The sequence below is a fragment of the Coloeus monedula genome (genome assembly GCF_965178545.1).
Source record: "Coloeus monedula genome assembly, chromosome: 7".
NCBI classification, from domain to species: domain Eukaryota; kingdom Metazoa; phylum Chordata; class Aves; order Passeriformes; family Corvidae; genus Coloeus; species Coloeus monedula.
This window is the reverse complement of record NC_138787.1, coordinates 16,838,762-16,858,414: the sequence shown is the minus strand read 5'-3', so window position 1 is coordinate 16,858,414 and position 19,653 is coordinate 16,838,762. Positions and strand designations below refer to the sequence as shown.

At 37.7% G+C, this 19,653-nt stretch overlaps 1 protein-coding gene across 3 annotated transcripts in view; it reads right to left on the bottom strand.

The window, feature by feature from the left end:
- Positions 1-19,653, bottom strand: part of ZNF385B (zinc finger protein 385B) — a gene marked incomplete at both ends in the record, with an annotated part of 165,397 nt that overhangs the window by 35,012 nt on the left and 110,732 nt on the right. For all 3 annotated transcript variants that reach the window (XM_082284957.1, XM_082284956.1, XM_082284958.1), the window contains one exon: positions 2,314-2,424. In XM_082284957.1, coding sequence (XP_082141083.1) covers positions 2,314-2,424 — 111 coding nt within the window. The remainder of the gene's footprint in view (positions 1-2,313; positions 2,425-19,653) is intronic.

Sequence of the window (19,653 nt, the reverse complement as noted above, 5' to 3'; positions counted from 1 at the left end):
ACGCCCTGAGCATAATTTCACATTATTTTTGGTCCAAAGGGACCAAAAAGAAAAACATATGCAGAGTCCCGATTTTTATTTCTGCGCAGGAGCTTCAACAAACTAAGAAAGAACTGTGAGTTTGCAGAGCTTGGTTGAAACTCCTCTAGCATTTCCTCAGTGAAACTATAACCATGCAGATTATGGGGGGTGGGGAGGGGTGTCTATTTGGATAGGCAAGAACAACATCCAAACAAAAAAAGATCTCACTCTCAGAAAAAAAGATGCGACACATGCTCAAATAAATAATTCTTAATGTCAAATGACTGAACCTGAAGAAGAGATTTAAAATCTTATGTACAGCTTCTCAGGGGAAGCTGAATAACCCAATGAAAGGCTAGAAAGCTTTTAAAATGAAGACTCATTCTCCAAATATTCATAGATGTTGAGGTTATGAAATATTTGTGAAACTTCGATTTATATCTGAGTATCTTCTGGTATTCGTTACACTGCTAGAACCTTAGCACTTTCCAAAATCAAATTTCTATGTTGTTTGTGAATGTCCTGGTAAACTAAACTGCTGTAGAAAGTAAGGTGCTGCATTCCAGCATGTAAAATATCACAGCCATGGTGCTTCATCCTTTCTTACAACCATTCATCACAAAAGGATGATGATATTTTCTAGTAACTACAACTGAATATATTCACTAAATTTAGGAGGAAAGAGCACACCACCCTATTGAATACATCTGGCCCAGAAGAAGCAGCATGACTATAATTGGCCATGCTTTTTGTGATGCCACTATTTAAAGCAGAATATGATATGCATTTTGTTCTACTTTGTAAGTCTAGATAAGGAAAAATTGCTTGGTTGACAGGTGTACGAAATGATAAACATTTCAGCTTTTTTTTTGTTTATTTGTTTCAAGCCACTCAATTGTGATTCAATTTGTCTGCCTGAAGTGCTGTTTGTCCACCTGAATGTCAGCACAGACAAAGTGAGTGACTCCTCTGGGGACAGGATCCATCATCAGAGGGACCCCGACCTCAAGAGGAGACAGAAGAGTAAGGACAGCCTGAGCTGCCTCACAGGTGATGGAGTAAGATCCAGCTCAGAAGCAGGATCCATGAAGCCAAAGGAAATTTTAAAAAATGTTATTGGTTCCTTGATTTGATCAGTAAAAGTAGATACTTGGATCAAGGATCAGAGCATAAAGATTTTTTTTTTCCCCTTAAATCTTAACCTTAAAGTAGAATGACAAGCAAACTAAATTTAAAATAATGACTTTTGAGATCAGTTAACTAAGCAGATATTGCCACTTCAAAGGAAGTTTAATAAGCTTGTCAAATGATGACAGATTTAGAAATCAAATTGAAGCTAAGATGGCACTGCTTCAAAATCCTTACCAGCCTAGACACGAAAGCCATACTGGGGAAAACACTTTATGAGACATTTTTCAAAGTGCAGTTTTAGAGGCAGAGAAAACCAGGGTAATGGGCATAGGTGCTTTACTGCAAATCTCAAGGAGCACAAAATAGTCAAAGGCTTTGAGGGGGTGCCTGCCATCTATTTGTGAGACCAAAATTATGACAGAAAAATATATAATATTAACATATCACTTAGGGATCTATTCTTGCCCTCAAGATAAAACCAAAAATCTGGGAATTTGGGTTTATTTTTATTAATGTAATGACATTATTAAGTAGTCTCCAAGAACAAATACACATTCTTAAACTTTCAAAGGTCATAATTTTCTTAGATATAGTTTCCTTCAATTTCTTTTGGTTTCTTTGGGTACTCTTTTGTAATGGTTTTTTTAAATTAACCTTCAGAAAACAGTTTCTTTGAATTTCTCACTCAAGATGACAGCTAGAACTGTTTGTATTTATTATGAATGAAAGTTATTGGAAGAGTGACTTTATTGAGAAATTGAAAGACATATCAGCAAGGATGTACAAACAACAAGAAAAAGCTATCTCTTCTGGAAGAAAAGCAAATATGACCTGGAGAACTCGCTGGGAAGGTTTTCTGCTTCACCTCCTTTTTTAAAAGAAAACAACTCAGACACACATTTCTTTTTGCAATACTTCTTGAAGGTTACTGTACCGTCAAATGGGATCTCACCAATGGACTTGGCAGTGGCTATTGTGCCAGAGCTATCCAAGAAAATTAAGTATTCATACTCTATGGACTCCTGCCTCTGAGTGGACAAAACAGCAACCCATCAGGCTGAGCAGAATGTAGGCAGAATGAGTTGAGGAAAAGAAGTTTAGGTTAATTATACCTAATGCAACAAAACAAAAAAAAAAGGAAGGAACATAGGCAATACTCACATCAGAGTTAAAGCGAAGCTGGCAGACATTACAGGAAATGACTTGTTTCTTCTTTGGGGGAATGGACACTCCAAAAGTATGGTTTATGACTGCTTTTTGCACAGGATCCATCTGGAGAACAAACAATAATCAATTTACAACTTTTCAGGGCAATAAAAAGTACAGAAGAAAAATTAAAAAAAATAACACTTCCAGCAGAAAGCTCTTTTCTTTTCTTTTTGGAGATAAACAGGAGAAATAAGATCTGAGCACTCACAATAATTAGATTTAACACAGGTTAGGGAATTGGTTAACACAGGTTAGGAAATGCCAAAGCTGATGAAGAAAAGGCAGCTTCATTGTTGCTGTCATCCCCAGGTTATTAAATAGATCCTTCCCCAACCCTGCACATCCTGTGGGCTGCAGGGCCCCCCAACCACAGCTGAATTGCAAAGAGCTCCCTGAAAGCCCTCCCCTATCACCCACTGACCCAACAGACATACTACAGAAGCCACTTCTGCACTCTGACAAGTCACTGTCATTTATTTCTACATGTTTTCCTTTCAGTGATAAATATTAGCATTTATTTGTAAAATATTCTCTCCTGGAGATCTCTTTGTGAAAGGAGGTCCTTTGCAGGCTCCATTACAAATACCATTTGCTGGGAAAAGAGGTTGCAATCCCCAAACATTTCCATGCAGAACTGATGAGTGACAGAACCCACGGGAAGGCTGAAGTTCAGAGGAACATGAAGGGAGTGTTTGCACCAGGAAAGTTAGCATGCTTCAGAAAACATTTTAACACTGTAAAAAATGTGAGACAAGTGAAAAAACTGAATATATTACTCCTAAATTTGATGGAACCTTTTCAGGAGCTCAGAGCTGATTACATCTTTGCTAAATATCAGGACTCCTGTTGGTCACGAATATGCTCAGGATCACAGAGCACTCTGTTGTTAACACTGCAGAACCTGGGGAATGACACAGGATGTTCAGAAAACAGAGTTTATAACTGCTACTGTGTCGAGACCTCAGTCATAACATGTTATTCTTCCTGATGTTACATGAATACAGATTAAAATTAATTTCCTGATGCAAAAATATTCAAACATAATTTTCTAATTTAAAAAAAAAGCAGAATATCTGGTCTGGTCTCACAACTGATCTTGCTCTGAGCAGGAGATTGGACCAGACGACACCTGAGAACCCTTTCAACCCAAATGACCCTATGAGCATCTGTGCATGTGTGGTCCCTCATCCGTATCTAAGATAAGCACTGGATTCTGAAGAGGGAAGGGAAAAAAATGCCAGTTTACAACCAGAAGATAAGTGCTCATTTCCTCATTTTGTTTTTAAACCATTTTGGAAGAAAATAGTTTGATTTGTTATAAAGTTAGATTTTTCTGAAGCTTGCTTTGTGACCACAGTGATGGTTCTTTCAGTTACAGTACTACTGGAAGAAACCAAACCTGGCTGTTTAATCCCAGGTGATACACAACACACACTTGGTACTAAGCCGACTTGCAAAAGGAGGAGAGAACAGCTGAAGTAACTGATTCATTAAAGAATTAGAACAGTAATTTAGCTGCTTCCAGACTTTCTAAACATGAAGATAAAGACTGTAATTTTCCCTTAGTACAAATCTTAAGCTGCCAGAGAAGCCTGCACTACTGAAGGTTTTCTTCACATATATATACACACACAAAAAAACAAATTCAAGAAAAACATACTGCATTATATTTGCATAAAGAAGATATTCTTCAAATTTATTACATAACACTGAAAACTTAATTTTTTTGGACAATGGCTACATATGTTTCTTGCTGCATTCATTTTAAACCAAATACATGATTTTGTAAATGGCATTAGTAATAAATTTTCCAGAGAGGTAATTTAATTTGTATCAGCTTTTGCCACTGAATACTGTATTTCATTGCCCCAGGGGTACCACATGACAATACAGAATTAAAACCACCTTGTCTGGAATGATCTGCTGAATTATTAAATGATGCAGTATTGTTGTAATGAATGTGACAAAAGCTAAGAAAAACTTGAAATAAATACCCTTGCTTCCTGTTTCTATGACATAGTGAGAACTCAAAGTCTAAAAGCTTAAAACACAATAAAAAATATTTTTCTGACTTGTACCATTTATGGCATCACCCTTCACAGTACATCACAATTATACATGCATATTAAAAGTTTTTTGAGCATCCACTTTATAATAGATATGACAGTCAATACATACTACATTTATAATACATGTTAAAAGATTGCTGTATTAGTGAAGAGTTGGCTGGATTTTTTCTTAAATGGGAAAGATGTTTTACATTTCAACTTAACTACTAATTGTTAATCAGTTAATCTAGAAGAAAAGAGTAATGCTCAAAAGTACCTCAACCATTTGAAGTGTCTGAGATCGGTGAAAAGAAATAGCAAAAATACCCACTAGTGTCTGCAGTCCCGTTTAAAAAAAAATACAAAGGGAAGAAGCAGTGATCAATGACTCCTCTGTGCATTCCAAATAACAATCCACAGTGCTAATGCAAGGCAAGGCACTTCACAACCCCACAATGCAGACTATGCACACAGTCCCAGTTTCAAACAGATGTAGCAGCACAAGGACACAAATCTAGAAAAATAATGCAGCTCACACTGCCTCCAGAAAGTACCATTTGTGATCCCCCGGGGAGCGGGTTAACCATCCTTCCCAAACCGGAGCTCTGCATGCAGCCTGGTCATGATTAGAATTCAAGAAGTGCAACATTAACAATTAATAGGCTTTAAATACATCAGAAACTGGAGTGGATTACAGCATGCTGGAAAAATAAAATAGTATCTCTCTGTTAGAAGATTAATGCTGCAGGGTAAACTGATCTTAGATCACTATACAAAATTATCCTCTTCATTGCAGGGCAGGAGGGAGTAGGAAAGAGGGAGAGAGTTATTTGTTGAGGTATTTATTAAGAAATGACACAGCATAGATTGCCCAGTGGGGAGCACCCATATTTAAGAACCAGATCTATAAAACAAAATAATAACAGAAGCTAACCACATAATAACAAGCTACCACAAATGCAAATAAAAATCTGCACTACGCTGTTTACGCTACAGGGGGAACTAATACAGCAATTCATAGTGCTCTGGTAGCCATAACTAGGTTTAACAACCTGTTAGTGTTGTTCTCCTATTTCAACTGGTTTAACTAAAAGTTAAATTTAAAAATGTCTTTCCAAGAGAGTTGAAGATACTATCTTTTTTGCGATGAGGCTCCTTAAAACCACCCAAACTATTGACATGAGCGAGGATTAAGAAAATTCAGACAGAAATACTCTACAGCTACCAAGACTTGTGATGAGAACTTTTAAAGCACTTAAAAAATACAAGTCTAGCAACAGACAGGACAGAACAGGAGCAGCACAAACAGACATTGTATTTCCTGCTGCTTTTTTCATATTTTCCCACCAAAAATTTTCCAGAGTCAGGTGTTTCTGTGTATTTGATAAATTCCAGTGACTTCCTCTTGCACAGTTACCCCTGAAACTGATGTAAACCAGTTTGCACTCTTTGCATGCAGTTCCAATGCCTACAGTCTGCTGTGCCAAGAAATTAATTCTTTTTGTTTAAATACAGCTTCATACCATTCAATTTTATAAGACCTGTACCACACCCCCAGCTATCTCTGTTCTGCTCAGCCATTCTGCGTACGGAAATCATTCCCTTCCTTTCTACATTCTTGTTGCCCATCTCAATTCCACCAAAATTTAACTAATTCTATTAAATATATTGAAGATATGGAGAGGAACCATAAAAATACTCTGGGTAGATCAGTATTGAACTCTGAGCTGATGTTTTCAAGGAACCACTATTATAAACCTGAGATCTCACTCCCAAGTCTTGATGGCCAATTCCCAGCACGCTATTTTCTATGTGAAGTTTTGTGAATTTTTATTTCTGTGTGCCTCACTTTAGAATTATCTAGATCTAACTTCACCAACCATTGTTGTCTGGCTTGTCAGTCTCATCAAGGTCTTTCACAGTTTTTGTGGTCTTTCTTAGTCCTCACTACCTTGGAGAACTTTGCCAATAGCAAGCTTCCTCAGCTCACTTACCTCCCAAGCATCTTTCTGTCATGCAAGGATCCTCTTATGCCAGTTAGTTTTTAAAAAAAAATCTTTGCCAAGGGGTTCTGTGGAAATCCTTTCAGTAATTCAGACTGTAGATTTAAACATCCTTATTCACATGTTTGTTGACCCCTACAAACAGGCTTGTAAAGAAGAATTTCTCTTTAAAAAGGAATTATTTTGACACTTTACAGGCAGTTTACAGGACTAGGAGTTCTATTATACTGTTCTTATTGAGATACCTGTTCATTTCCTGGTAAAAAAAAACAAAAACAACCCTTTCATGCTCCATGGAATGGGTTTTAAAACTTGCATCATATTTGCCACTTTTTAGTCCTCAGGTACAAAGGCAGTTTAAGATGAGCTGTTACACCTTATCATCAGCAATTCAAGAAGTTCATCCTTGAATTTTCTTATCATTCTTGCTACCAGCAACTCTCCCTGCCCTGCTGTATATCATGGTACCACAGATTATTCTGGTGGCTCCTGGGAAAGGAATCAGACTACAAAGAGACATGAAAGTAGGTACAGGAAGATGAGAAAAAAAACATGCTCAGGGAGAAGTCATTTGGTGGAACTGAAGTTCTGGTTATTTTGAAAGATCTCTTTATACACAGCAGAGAGTACAAACACCAGTTTGTGAGCCTCAGAAACAAACTGCAATGATCCTGAGGAGAGGTAAGTGCTGTCTTTTCTTAACAGAAACATAAATATAACCTGAGTAAGGTTTAAAACTGTGACTGGCAGTGTACACCCTGTTACCGTCTTATCATGATGTAACTCCTGGGTCAAATACAGAGTTAACTGTTAGACAAGATTTTGTAAACATAATATTGGCAGTGCGTATGAAAGATGTAACTCAGTATCACTTAACCAGCAAGCATAAAAAGCTGCTGAAAAACACAGAGAGCAGCCTTCAGCATACTGTGTTGGTTTACTCTGGATAAAGAGAGGTTTTAAACTGTATGTGGAACAAACTGATAATATAATCCAGTATTTCCCTCTGGAAAAAAACACTGGCATACATAAATTACCAATGCAACATCTAAATTAAGTTCTGTAACTCCTCATGTGTTTAAGCTCCAGTTGTTACGAAAGTCAAGCATCCTGCCACTCTGAAGAATGATCATACAGTGAAGCTTATCATAAATTCTGCCATATATACACAGCCCCCTACCATAACTGTACATATAACAATGACTACAAGAGTGATAGAAGTGAATACCCATACTCAGCAAAGCACATACTTAAAATGCCCAGCAAAAAATCAGAAACATTAACATTGTGATGTCATGCTTGACATGCCTGGCTGACATAAACCAGCAAAAATCTCTTCTCTCCACGTTTGTGCTGCTTTTGTTCCAACAGGGAACATATTTCTCATTTGACTAATTCTAAGCATAATTTAGTGTTCAAGTCACTGCAATTCTGTTATACATTTCATTGCTTATTTTGCATCACCAGGAGCACTTGTGTCAGCTCTGCTGATGGAGCTCTACTTGAAAGGGGATTGCAGCAAAATGAGTGTCACTATCTTTTCTCAGGTATCAAGTGACAGGACAAGAGGAAACATCCTCAAATTGTACCAGAGGAGGCTTACATTGGATACAAGGAGAAATGTATTACTGGAAGGGTTATCAAGCATTGGAACAGCCTGCCCAGGGAAGTGGTGGAGTCTCCATCCCTGGAGATATTTAAAAGAGGCTATATGTGACACTGAGGGATATGGTTTAGTTGCGGGCTTGGCAGTGCTGCATTAACAGCTGAACACAATGATCTTAAGGGCCTTTTCCAACATAAATCATTCTGTGATGTGAACAACTTTCTTTTCTTGCAGGAAAGCCATCAATATTCCCTGTGCATCAGCTCTCCTTGAGTAGCACAGAGTGTCTCCACAGAGATGTAGTTCTGTACAGTGAGCCTGCAGCTCTCTAAACACTACCTCCCTACACCTGTCTCTATGCTCCTCACAACATTTTGGGGCTGTTAAAAACCAGGCAGATGTAGATGGTCAGTAACTCAGATTCTCAGCAGCTGATTTGGAGACTTGTGCAAATGCTTCATTGAACAAAAAGAATAATTGTTTTACAACATTATAGAGTTCTTTTTACTGCAATCCTGTAGTCTAACTGAGGGTTGCTTTAAGAATTTTTTTTAGGAGGCTCTCTCAGTGTACTTACACATAGCACATTTGCACAGAGCATGAAATCTGGATCTCAGGGAAATCAAACCCAACCATACTCAGGTTACAGCAAATCCATGATTTTACTTTTTCTTTTTAAAATTCTGAGCAGATGTCTTTCCCCAAGTGCAGAAAAATATAAGCATCCACTGAGAAAGAATTCAGACCACAGGGACTAGCATCTGCATTCCCTTACACATGATTCCTAAAATACAACAACAACATTGTACTCTGAAGGCAAATCTCTCTGAATGCAACTTCTCACTGTGTTTGTCTGTCCCCTCAATTTGGCAGCAAGCTGCAACTTCCCTGAGGGAAAACAGTGGCTGTGACAGCTGTGACCTCCACACACTACTACTAGTCAGTGTAATCAGCCTGGAAGCATCTTAAAACAAACCAAAAATCTTGCTGTAATTCACTTGTTAACATGTCAGATACTACAGCTGTCCATGAAGAGCTGCTGAAATAAGAGTGAGTACTGAAAAATAAAAAAGCAAAGAGCACCTTTGGTGTTTACACTTCTACTTCTTTTTTAGTACAAGACAACTAAAAGGACACTCAAAGCTGAAAACAACCTGTTATATCTTAAAAGAAGTATTAGAAATACTAATAAATTCAGCTTTCTCGTTTTCCTTTTAGATTAGGTTCAGCTAATTTTGCTTTTGCAAATTTCACGTTATTTCTCTTAACAGAGTTGCAGGGCTATATCCCTGGACTTCAGAGACTGATTCTCCATCTCCAGCTCCTAGCAGTTAATTCTCCCTCCCTATATTATGTCCAGCCCTATGGTATAATGTAGAGCCTCTGGGTATGCTACCCTTTTGCATGTTCCCCTTCTAAAGTAAAGTTTGCATGGAAAAATGAAAAAGAGGCTGATTCTCTTTGTGTGCCTGTATTCACAATCACACAGAATACTGAAAGCGATGTCTGAAGTGATTTACAGATTTGGATTAGGCCAGAGGGAACCATTACATCTGATTTCCTGAAAAATTTATGACATAATTTCATTCATTGAAAAGGTTCAGTCCTTCCTATTACAAAGTCCAGTAATTTGTGGTCAACCAGAGCCTATATTTTAGGAAAAAAACCACCTCAACAGCTTGATTTAAAAGTTTCCAAACAGGTTAATCTACATCACTGTGGAAGCAATGCTTTCTGAGTTATTATAAGCTACTCAATCTAGTTGTGCTTCTCTATTAAAGGTCACTCTAACCTCAAATACCTCCTGAATAGTGCAGGCACTCATACACTGCAATCATGTTAGCTCTTAACCCCCTCCTTGATAAACCAAGTTTCTTAAGCTGCTCTCAATACAAACCTTGATTCCTTTGCTAGCTTTTCTCCAACTCCTTTTCAGATTTTCAATATGCCATTGAAGCACAGGTACTAAAAGCTAGAACAAATGCTCAAATATACTTTCTCTTTACCTACCTAATGACATCCTTTCTGTTTTAACAAGAAGTGCATTCATCATCTTTCCTCAGCATCGACTTGGGAAATCTTTACTGATGATGCACATTTATCCGTCCCGTGTGCTAGCACAAGTAATTTCACCATCACACATCCTTCTCTCACTTAGGATGTTTTCTGACCCAGCCTCATAGAGGGCTAAAATAGCACCACACTGGGAATCTTATGTTAAAGCAGGGACTGCTTTCAGTAAGGTCTGCACTTAGGAATTTGAAAACCATTGCTGAACCAAGATCAGGAGGCTACTGATGAATCCCAGTCTTCTCAGTAGAATTTTCTTTCTCCTAACCCAATTCTGAAATCATGGGTTAAACCAACATAAGCAAAAGGAACAACTGAAACAAAACGAAGGATTTTCTAATATTTTGCTTTTCTGGCCTCCTCTGTCTTTGCACTACTCTAGCCTACACCAAGTAACTGATATTAAAGATCAAAATCAAAGATAAATAAACTGTCAACTCCTCCTACCTCCCTCTTCTTTCCAAGTAATGTGATAATTAAGCATAGAGGTCAAAAGGTAATTGAGAAAACACCTTTTAATTACTTTTTACTATTATTTTTTCAGTGTTGTGAATATTTTCTCTGCCCTTCCTTCCCTTCATGCTTGTATATTTATTGCATGCTAAAAAAAATTTCTGGGTTAGAAAATTATAATCAGGATAGTCTTAGAAAGAATTTTCCAAAATTAAATACCACTGCTGTTTGCTATTTTAGAAATCTTTGTCTAAAAGATAATGAAAATGTAGTATTTCATTCCTATAGAAGTATTTGACCCAAAGAAAGAACTGATGAGACATCACAGAAAAAAACCCCTAAATCTGGTCTCTGCTTCTTCTAAGGCTTATTCTCAAGCAAGGATATAAATACATTAAAGGATTGAGTTGGTTATGAGAACACCAAGAATAGATTTAACCTTTATGGTAAAAATTGTCCAATGTTCTACTCCAGACAAGAAGGGAGACTTTTATGAGTGAAATAAAGAAACAGAAAGCTGCTGAGAATGTTTTAGGAAAAAAGAGAATTCCCCACCAAACAAATGGAGAATAAGTAAAAAAGCAAGTATCTGCAGCTCAGTGCTTTTTCTTATATGAAACTGAAGCAGCTTTAAGTATTGGGCAGCTTCTTTTTAATCCATCCAGATTACTCCTCTACCATTGCACAATACTTTGTATCTGTAAAACGAACTGCTAAGAGACAGACCAAACCTGAGAAAAAGAGTAAGGTCCAAATCCAACAGTTAAGCTAATGCTCAAGGAATATGACAGTTTTCTTTCCCTCTGTGGCTATGCTGGCTCACAACTTTAACTGTATATGAATCATTTCATCTGAGCCTTATATTATTTATTTGTAGAATGGGGATAAAAATATTTGCAACCCCATAAAGAAAGATGAAAGGTCTAAACAACATGTTAAAATCATCTGATAGAAGGGGCTATATAACTGCTATTTATTATTAAAGCTGCTGTTATTCAGAGCACTCAGCTGTGTTCAGCTAAACAAAAAATCATTACCGTCTTGCAAAAAAATTACCAGCAAAAAATAAAAACATACTGTAGTTTGAGACTTGCTGAAAAGCAAACCAATAACATACTCTGAAAGCAAAACTATTCTTGTTACAATACCTTTTACCAACTGACAGTAAAATAATACAAATAGGTAAAATAATATGAAAAGGTACCTTTCAGCAAAATCCTGCCAAAAGATTCAGGCCTAAGAGTTTGTACTCAGAAAAGGAGCTTAGATAGCACATGGTATAAACAAGATTCCTGACTTTTGCTTTCATCTTTGAGATGGTCCTTAGCTATGACCCTTCTCTTCTTAAAAGTCTGCTCTAAGTTTTGATGAGTTTTCCTGCTCCCAGGCTGCTCCAGAGTACCAAAACACAAAGATGAATGGTATCGCATTAGGTACACTTGAATTTCCTCTACAGTTCTGAACTGTGCAGAGAGGTTAAGGGCAAATTCAGAGCTTTTGATTAATTCTGTGACTAGGAGAGAATGAAGACACAAGAAATCTAGCCTTCTGAAATGAATTAATAGCATTACTTTTCACATACTGAAAAAAAAAAACCTAATAAGAGGATAAAATTTATGTGTATACCGATATTGGATTATGAATTTATAAAATGCCTAAATATAAGTGAGAAGCAAATCAGAACCAAGAATTGCCTAACTATTTTCATAGCTGTCTTCTGCTTTTCACAGTATATAAGAAATAAAGCTTTTTTCACTTAAAAATTAATAATGATGCTTCTGATTTGGGTTTGGTTTTCTTGTTGTTATTTGTTTGGGGTTTTATATCAATACCACATACTACACAAACAAACTTCAAAATGCTTTTGATTAAAAAAGCACTGTATTTAGATACGAATCTTTAAAGGATTCTTCTAATTAAGCCTGTTCTGAAACTTGTAGTATCAAATATGGTTGGTTTCAGGGGTTTTTTTAATGTTTGGTGGGGATTTTTTCTTTACATTTAAATAAATGAGAAACAAAGTCAGTTAGAAGCCTGTCTTGTCTAACAAATACAAGAGCAAGAAATGTGCTCCTCTTTCCCTCGTGGTAACTTGGGGAAGCACCTGAAGTTCATGGTGAAAACAGACCTATCGAATATAGAGAAGGTTGGTCCAAAAGGCACAGCTCTTTAAATCAACCTTGCTCTGTTACTTGAAATGAACTGGTTGGTGCTCCAAACCTGGGTATTGCTGGTTTCCAAGTATGCAAAGGAAAGACAAGTTTCACACTATGGCTTTAAATTGCAATACAGTGCCTTCAGATTGTCATAAAATTGACTGTATTTAGATTAAAAGACCACTAGGTACACCCACATTCAGAAGGAATGAATATGAAAAGAATTAAATTTTAGCTACATTTTTATAATATATTAATAATTATTGCAGCAATTCTCAGTTGCTCATGGAAAATGTGTGACAAAGGTGTAAGGCAGGCCAGGAAAGCTAGACATGTACAGACAGGATGCTGCAAAAGCAGCCACTTCATCAGACATAGGGAGAATTACTTTTCTCTAAAGCTGCTCTAGAATTTTGCTTAGAACTTGTAGAACTTAGGCTTGTATTTAGAAACCAGCAAAATCTTTGTAAGCAGAGTGGTACAACACGTTACTTGTCCTGAACTACAGTTCTGAGACTGCTTGCTTTGACGGGAGATGTTTTCATCACAGTCTATTTGCAAAACATCCTTCAGTCACCTAATGCCTAAAATATTTATGAATAACAGCCCTCTCTCTTCTAAAAGCTTTCTTGTGTCAGGAACATACTACTAACTTGAGAAGAAAGCAAGTCAATGAAGAAGGTTTCTGAGCTTTCCTGTGCTGACGAGGAAAATAAATAAGCTGACTAGGAAATACATAAATATTGCTTAAATGTTAGAAAGAGTAACTCCAAGCTTTCTGTTAAGAAAGATATAAACCACATAGCCAAGGAACAGATTTTCCAGAGTACTCAGCAAAGTGTAGGATTGTACATAGAAATTGTATTTCTTTAAAGAATTAGGGTGATGACCTAATTACTTTTACATGCAATAATGCATGTAATGCAGCAATTTAGGAACCATTTTCAAAATCCACACTGTTGATGCCAAACTCCTACAAAGGGGTACGAAAAGGCTTCTGCACCTGGTGACTTCTGTTCTTCATCAGTGCATGCCAGTACACTTTCTCCTTAGAGACAGCGTTTCCTATCTGCCTGCTGATCTGGAAACTGAGAGAAGGAAGCTCATCCATCCAATTCCTCTTCAAGAAAATACAAAAGCAACAGGAAAATATATAAGCTAATTAATATTTGAAGAGATTCTCCCTTAAAGCCTGACTGTATTATTTTAATAAACACTTTTCCGCCCTCATAACGGTATGTATGATAGACTAGAAAAAGAGGTAGAAAAGTGCTTATTTAGGCTCACCAATTTAACAGGGATGCTCTTTGAGAGATTCCTGACAGGAACTAGGGAACTGGCATCTTTCTGTTAAAATACCATAAAATCTGTCAAAAGTCAACTGAGAACTCTCTGCTTTTGGCAGCTTTTTTCCCCTATCTTACTCAGTGTGTCTCACCAGGTGTTTTCTTCAAGCTCAGTGGTTTTTGAAAGCTTCAGGAAAAGACTCACATATTTTGTGGGAAAAATACACCACCTTCAACAAATACTTTTCAGGGCTTCCATAGGCTGAGAAGAATTTTTCCAAAAACTTCTACCACAGTTGAAAGAGTTCTCTGCTGCTTTGCATCAAAGCCATAGAAAGACAAAGAGGGATTCCAGGCTAGGTAAAAAATGAGTAAGGATACAAAGGAAAGGGAGGACAACGGAAAATTGAGAAGATGACGACATGGAGAGTAAAGGGGCTCTGTAGCCAGGTGCTTGGAGAGGAGATAGCAAAGACTGGTCACAGAACAGAGGTCTGTGCTGACAGAATCCTGGGCTTTATGATGTGGTCCCTGAACTTCTGCTGTCCTCACCTCTATCTCAGAAAACAGTTATTACTTTTTTATTCCCTTAATAAATGGCAATAGGATGACTCCTCATGTTGTCAATTGGATGATTCTGGCTATGACTCGAAAAATATGAACTTTTATAACCATAACAACTAAAAGTGAAACAGGAATGTTTTTAAGTTTTCAAAACAGGAATAAAAGGCAAACCTGAAGTCCTTTTGTGCCTGCATGACTATAAAATAGGGTATAAAAGGTTTGTAAGAAAAACCTTACAATTTCTTAATTACAAAAACCCCAACTAATGAAAATCCTCCAGAAAAATATCCAGCTACACTGCAAAACACTTCTCCTAAGTCAATTGTTTGAATTTCCTTTCTGTGTTGTTAATGAGTGTAAAGTATGGCTCTTAAAAAATTTCACCTCCTCTCTGGAGTCAGATGGAGAGGATCAGAAAAGGTCACTTCCCTCCAGCATTCCATGAAAGGGAAAAGGGGAAATCAGAGCACAGGGACAGGGTACTTGGATAAAAAGGACCATAGATAACGGGTTGGCACCATCCAGTTGGCTGCATTTGTAATCTCTTCCTGCCATATACAATCCTGTGCTACAAAGCATACTTTGGCACTGTTAAGTGGCTGAATTCAGACCCTGCGAAGGAAAGAGAAAGCTCCCAAGCCACAGCATCCTGCCAAAGGCAAAGAGGCACTTGGCGCAGAAGGGCGAGTGAAGCTGGTGATACGAGTGCCCTGTGCTCTTATCTGCTGAACTTGGCTTCTGCCTTGGTGATTACTGGGCCCTTCAAATGAGAAAGAGACAGGCAGCAAACAAAAATGGGGGTAATAATTGAAAATGCAGAAGAGGAAAGAGCAAATTAGTTCCTCCCAGTAGTTGTCTTGGGGGTAGGCCAGGGATACTTAGCCCAGGCAGGGCTAATGTTGGAGAAGAGTCAGAAATTCTGACTAAGTTACTAGTCAGCTCCTCTTCCCTTCCTGTAGCACATTCCAGCTGGCTCACCTTCACTGGCAGATGTAAAATATCTCTGGTCCACTTTGCAAGGGGACTGAGAGAACTGTAATATAAAGAATCAGCATAAAGCTACTTGAAGAGAAATAGACACTGAAGCAATAACTAGGCCACATTAACCCATGTGTCCTCTAAAACATGAAGGGTATGAACTAGCATTTAGAAACCAATCATAGGCTAGTTAGATGCAAAATGTTTCACTAATGTGAAAGCTACAAGAGATGCTCTAATCTTTGATTACCCCTGAGGCCATAACAGACTCAGAAAGAAGCATATGAATTGCTGATTATTTTCTATGGTGATAGAATCTGAGAAGTTGCTGATAATGTTTTTGTGCAGACTGACGGGTCCCTAGCTGTACCACTTCAACTAAATATGAGTCACGCTGTGCTGCTCACCTTTCAGGACAAGGCAGAATACGCTGGAGTTTTGAGATGTCTTTTTTTGGGGAGTACACAATCTTTACATAGGGAGATGAAGACCGTGATCATGAAGTGATCTTGATCTTGCAAGACAAATCCTGGCTTTCAGCCACTTTAGCCCATGTACCATGATTTGATCACAAAGTATCCTTTCATCATTCAGTACACAAGATGGATGACAGGAGATAAAGAATCAGGGAGGTTTTAGAGAAAGAATGGTACAGAAAGTGAAGCTGTGTGGTGGAAGCCAGCGAGTGTAAACTTCTGTATTGTTATAATAAACACACAGTGGGGACCACAGTAATCTTAACTTTGATTTCCACTGACTATACATCTGAGTTACATATTTTTACATGTAATCAAAATGCAAGTTATTAACCTGTTAAGGCATCTTTAGAGTCATTTCAGTGTGCTGAAAAAGAACTCTGCATAAACAATACCTTCTGGTCCACATCCATCCCAAACTGGAAATACCAATATGGGAAGTTCCTATAATGAGGTTTCCCAGTTTTTTATAAACAAGAACACTTTAAGTAATAATAACTGATAATTTGATTCAAGCTCTGCATTTCAGACAGAGGGGTATTCAGCAAGAGCATTTGGAACTTGATGCCAGGACAAACATGATGTCACCTTTGGATCCACTGCTGCAGCATTTCTGGGAGAGGGTTTGTCCTTCCATGCAGCAACTCAGGTTCAGACCCTGACAGTCTGATCACACCTCTGCTGTTCTGACAAAACTACTTGCTGCTGATATGAAGAGACCATGGAAGACAGCACCTATTCTGCAATCCCTCGTTGCTTGGAATCCTTCATTCTGCCCTTACAAGATCCCCTTCTGGCTGATCTCTTGAAACAAAAAAGCTTTATTCCCCTTACTGAGGAATAAAGACATGTATCCAGTGAGACAGTACAATCATTCCCCAAATAATTTTTCCTATATAATAAGTCCTAATGAACAAAGGCAAATTTAATTGAGGCATGAATTGACAATTACTATACATATATCCACAGCATATTTAGAACTAATAATGATTTAAAGAGAAACAAAAGGGAGACAGTTAAAACTAAATCACACAATTCCATCAAGAAAGTAAGATATGATTGGGGTAGGCATTTCTTTTACAAAATAGGGTCTGCTCAGTGCTTCAGCTGGAAGACTCCATGTGGAGAGAAGCTAGTGATCAGAACACTTCCACAAACAAAATGGGAACACTAATGTTTTATCTAGAGAATCACAGATGTTTTCAGAACTGAAAACTGTCAAAGTTAACTAAATAAGAAAGGGTTTACCCCAGATTTTAAATGTTTCCATAAATAAGAGAAGTTCTTTTGGGAAAAAACTGTAGGGGGTGTTCCTTTGAAGATGTTTGTAGTTAATACATTTTACCTTGTTTTTCTGCCCTGGTAGTTATTGTATTAGGCTCCCATGCAGAAACTTTTCTTCTTTAAGGCCACTGATGTTAAGTTAGAAACCACCTCCTGGCAAGGCTTAGAAAAATGTTTCTGTATCTCACAGCCATTGAAAATGCAGGTGGATCCAAAGAAGTTTTGTCTCAGACCGTTTCTTTTTGCCACCTTCAGTGAACATATGCAAGCACAACCAGCACCCTGGCAGGGTCCCCTCAGTCCTTCGGAAGGCAAAGAGATAAAGGGAAGCACACTGGAGGTTTCCCTGCCTGCAGTCCTTGATAAGTCCTCCTTCGAATGAAGTGCATAGATTTCCTGACTGACTCTTAAAACAAATAATGTCTTTTTTGGCCATTCTAATATTCGTTTCCTGCATAAGATGAAAGATTGTGGCTCTGTGGATGATGCATATGTTATGGATCAACTGGATTTAGCTTCTATGACCCAAAATTATCTTCTGGAAAAATGGTTTTTAGACACTTTTACATACTATTGCCATCACTTTAGAGTGGGGAAAAAAAAAAAAAGATTATATATACATAAACCTAGAAATCTACATTTGCACAGGTTGTGTGCTAAGTTAGAAATAAAGGAAGCGCATGACAGCTGGCATTCATTGTGCCTGTCAGTAGATAATCATGAAAGATTTAGTTTTCCAATGAGCTTTGAAGTCCATTGTGAAAGACTCTTACGGAAAATCAATACCTGCAAGATAAATGGCAAAGTCTGCAAATTAGAAATAGAGAACCTGAACCACTGTTTCTCAAAATAAAGAGCTTAAACATGCAATATCTGTGGTGTATAGCAGCATGATTTTATGTAATTATCAAGAATTTCAAGGGAGGAAGCAGACACCAAGCTGACAATGTTTGCCAATTACCCCAGGTCTATTTTTTAATAAAACCTACAGAAGTATGGAGAGGAATGACAGTTGTGAAGGATAAACACACCAGGAATTAGGCAAATGAAAAGTAACCCAGATAAATATAAACTAGGCAAAACCAGTGTAAATATCCAAATTAATCTGCCTCTAGAGGCTACTGCGACTCCGATATTCAGTAATACCACCAGAAAGCAAATAATGGTTGGTTGTCTCTAAAACTACACCTCTAAAGAAAAGTTTCTCTGAGTCTTAATGAACAGTTCGGTGAAAAAGCTTATCTAGAAAACCTGTGCAACTGAAAAGCAGACAAATCAGTAACAAATAAAATTCCTGAGAGTATTAGGAAGAGGGTGGAAAATTAATATGAATGCATCATGCCTAGATATGCAAATGACCCACTGCTTTCTTAATACAGTATTGAGTTTTGGGCCTGCTCTTTTAATGCGCCTGGATTTTTAAAAATCTTTTTTATCTTTGTGCAGATGCACATCCCCACATCTCCCTGATAAATGCACAATTTTTGCATACATGTTTTGCAATGAATTAGTGGTATTTGTTACTGGTTATATGCTGGGCTGCCGACACAGGAGAGAAGCTGGTTCATAAGTTACCTCACAACCACCCCACGTCACTGCGTGCTGTAGCACGCGGCCTGTCAGCAAGGTGTATTTGCAAGGCATGAAGAAAAATAATGCTGTTGTTTTAATTTCAGACAGAAGGTTAGTTTGTGAAAGCAAACACTTGGCAGAGATTCAGCTGGTTACTGTCTGGTGGTGATGACACCACTTCCCTTTCCACCTCCCCCAGCCACGGTGAGAAGTGAAATGTGCAGCAGTTCAGCTGACAGTCACCTACAAACCCACTGGGCAGAAATTACTCTCAGCAGTTTGCTTCCTGTTGCCATTAGCTTAAACACTTACACTAATGATAAAGTGCAGTGGCAAACAATCATTTTGATACCACTCAGTGCCTTTTTATGAGCTGATAAAGAAGCGAGAACTACAGAAGAGAGTATTTTTGTTATTGCTGCTCTGATAAACATGAAGAACCACAGAAGTATTATTTTGGCAATAGTTTTTTTGTTGTAAAAAAAACCCCAAGATGCTTTACCATAAAGCAAAAATAACAGGTTCACATTTTTCACACTGGCTGGCTGTGCAGTTTTACCCTTTAGTGTTGAAATGATACAGAAATAACAATATCCTCGAGTTGCTTTCCTGGCTGTATTAGACCTAGGCTGACTCCCAGCAGTGTAGGATCTATGTCTTACCTGTCATGTATGTCTTTTCATTAGCTTTTCTTGTTTCCAGCATATAGAAATACACATGTACAGACAAATGCTCCAAATCTTTCTATTGCTTCTCAAATCTCTATCATAGCATAGGGTTGTTTTTTCCAATGTGC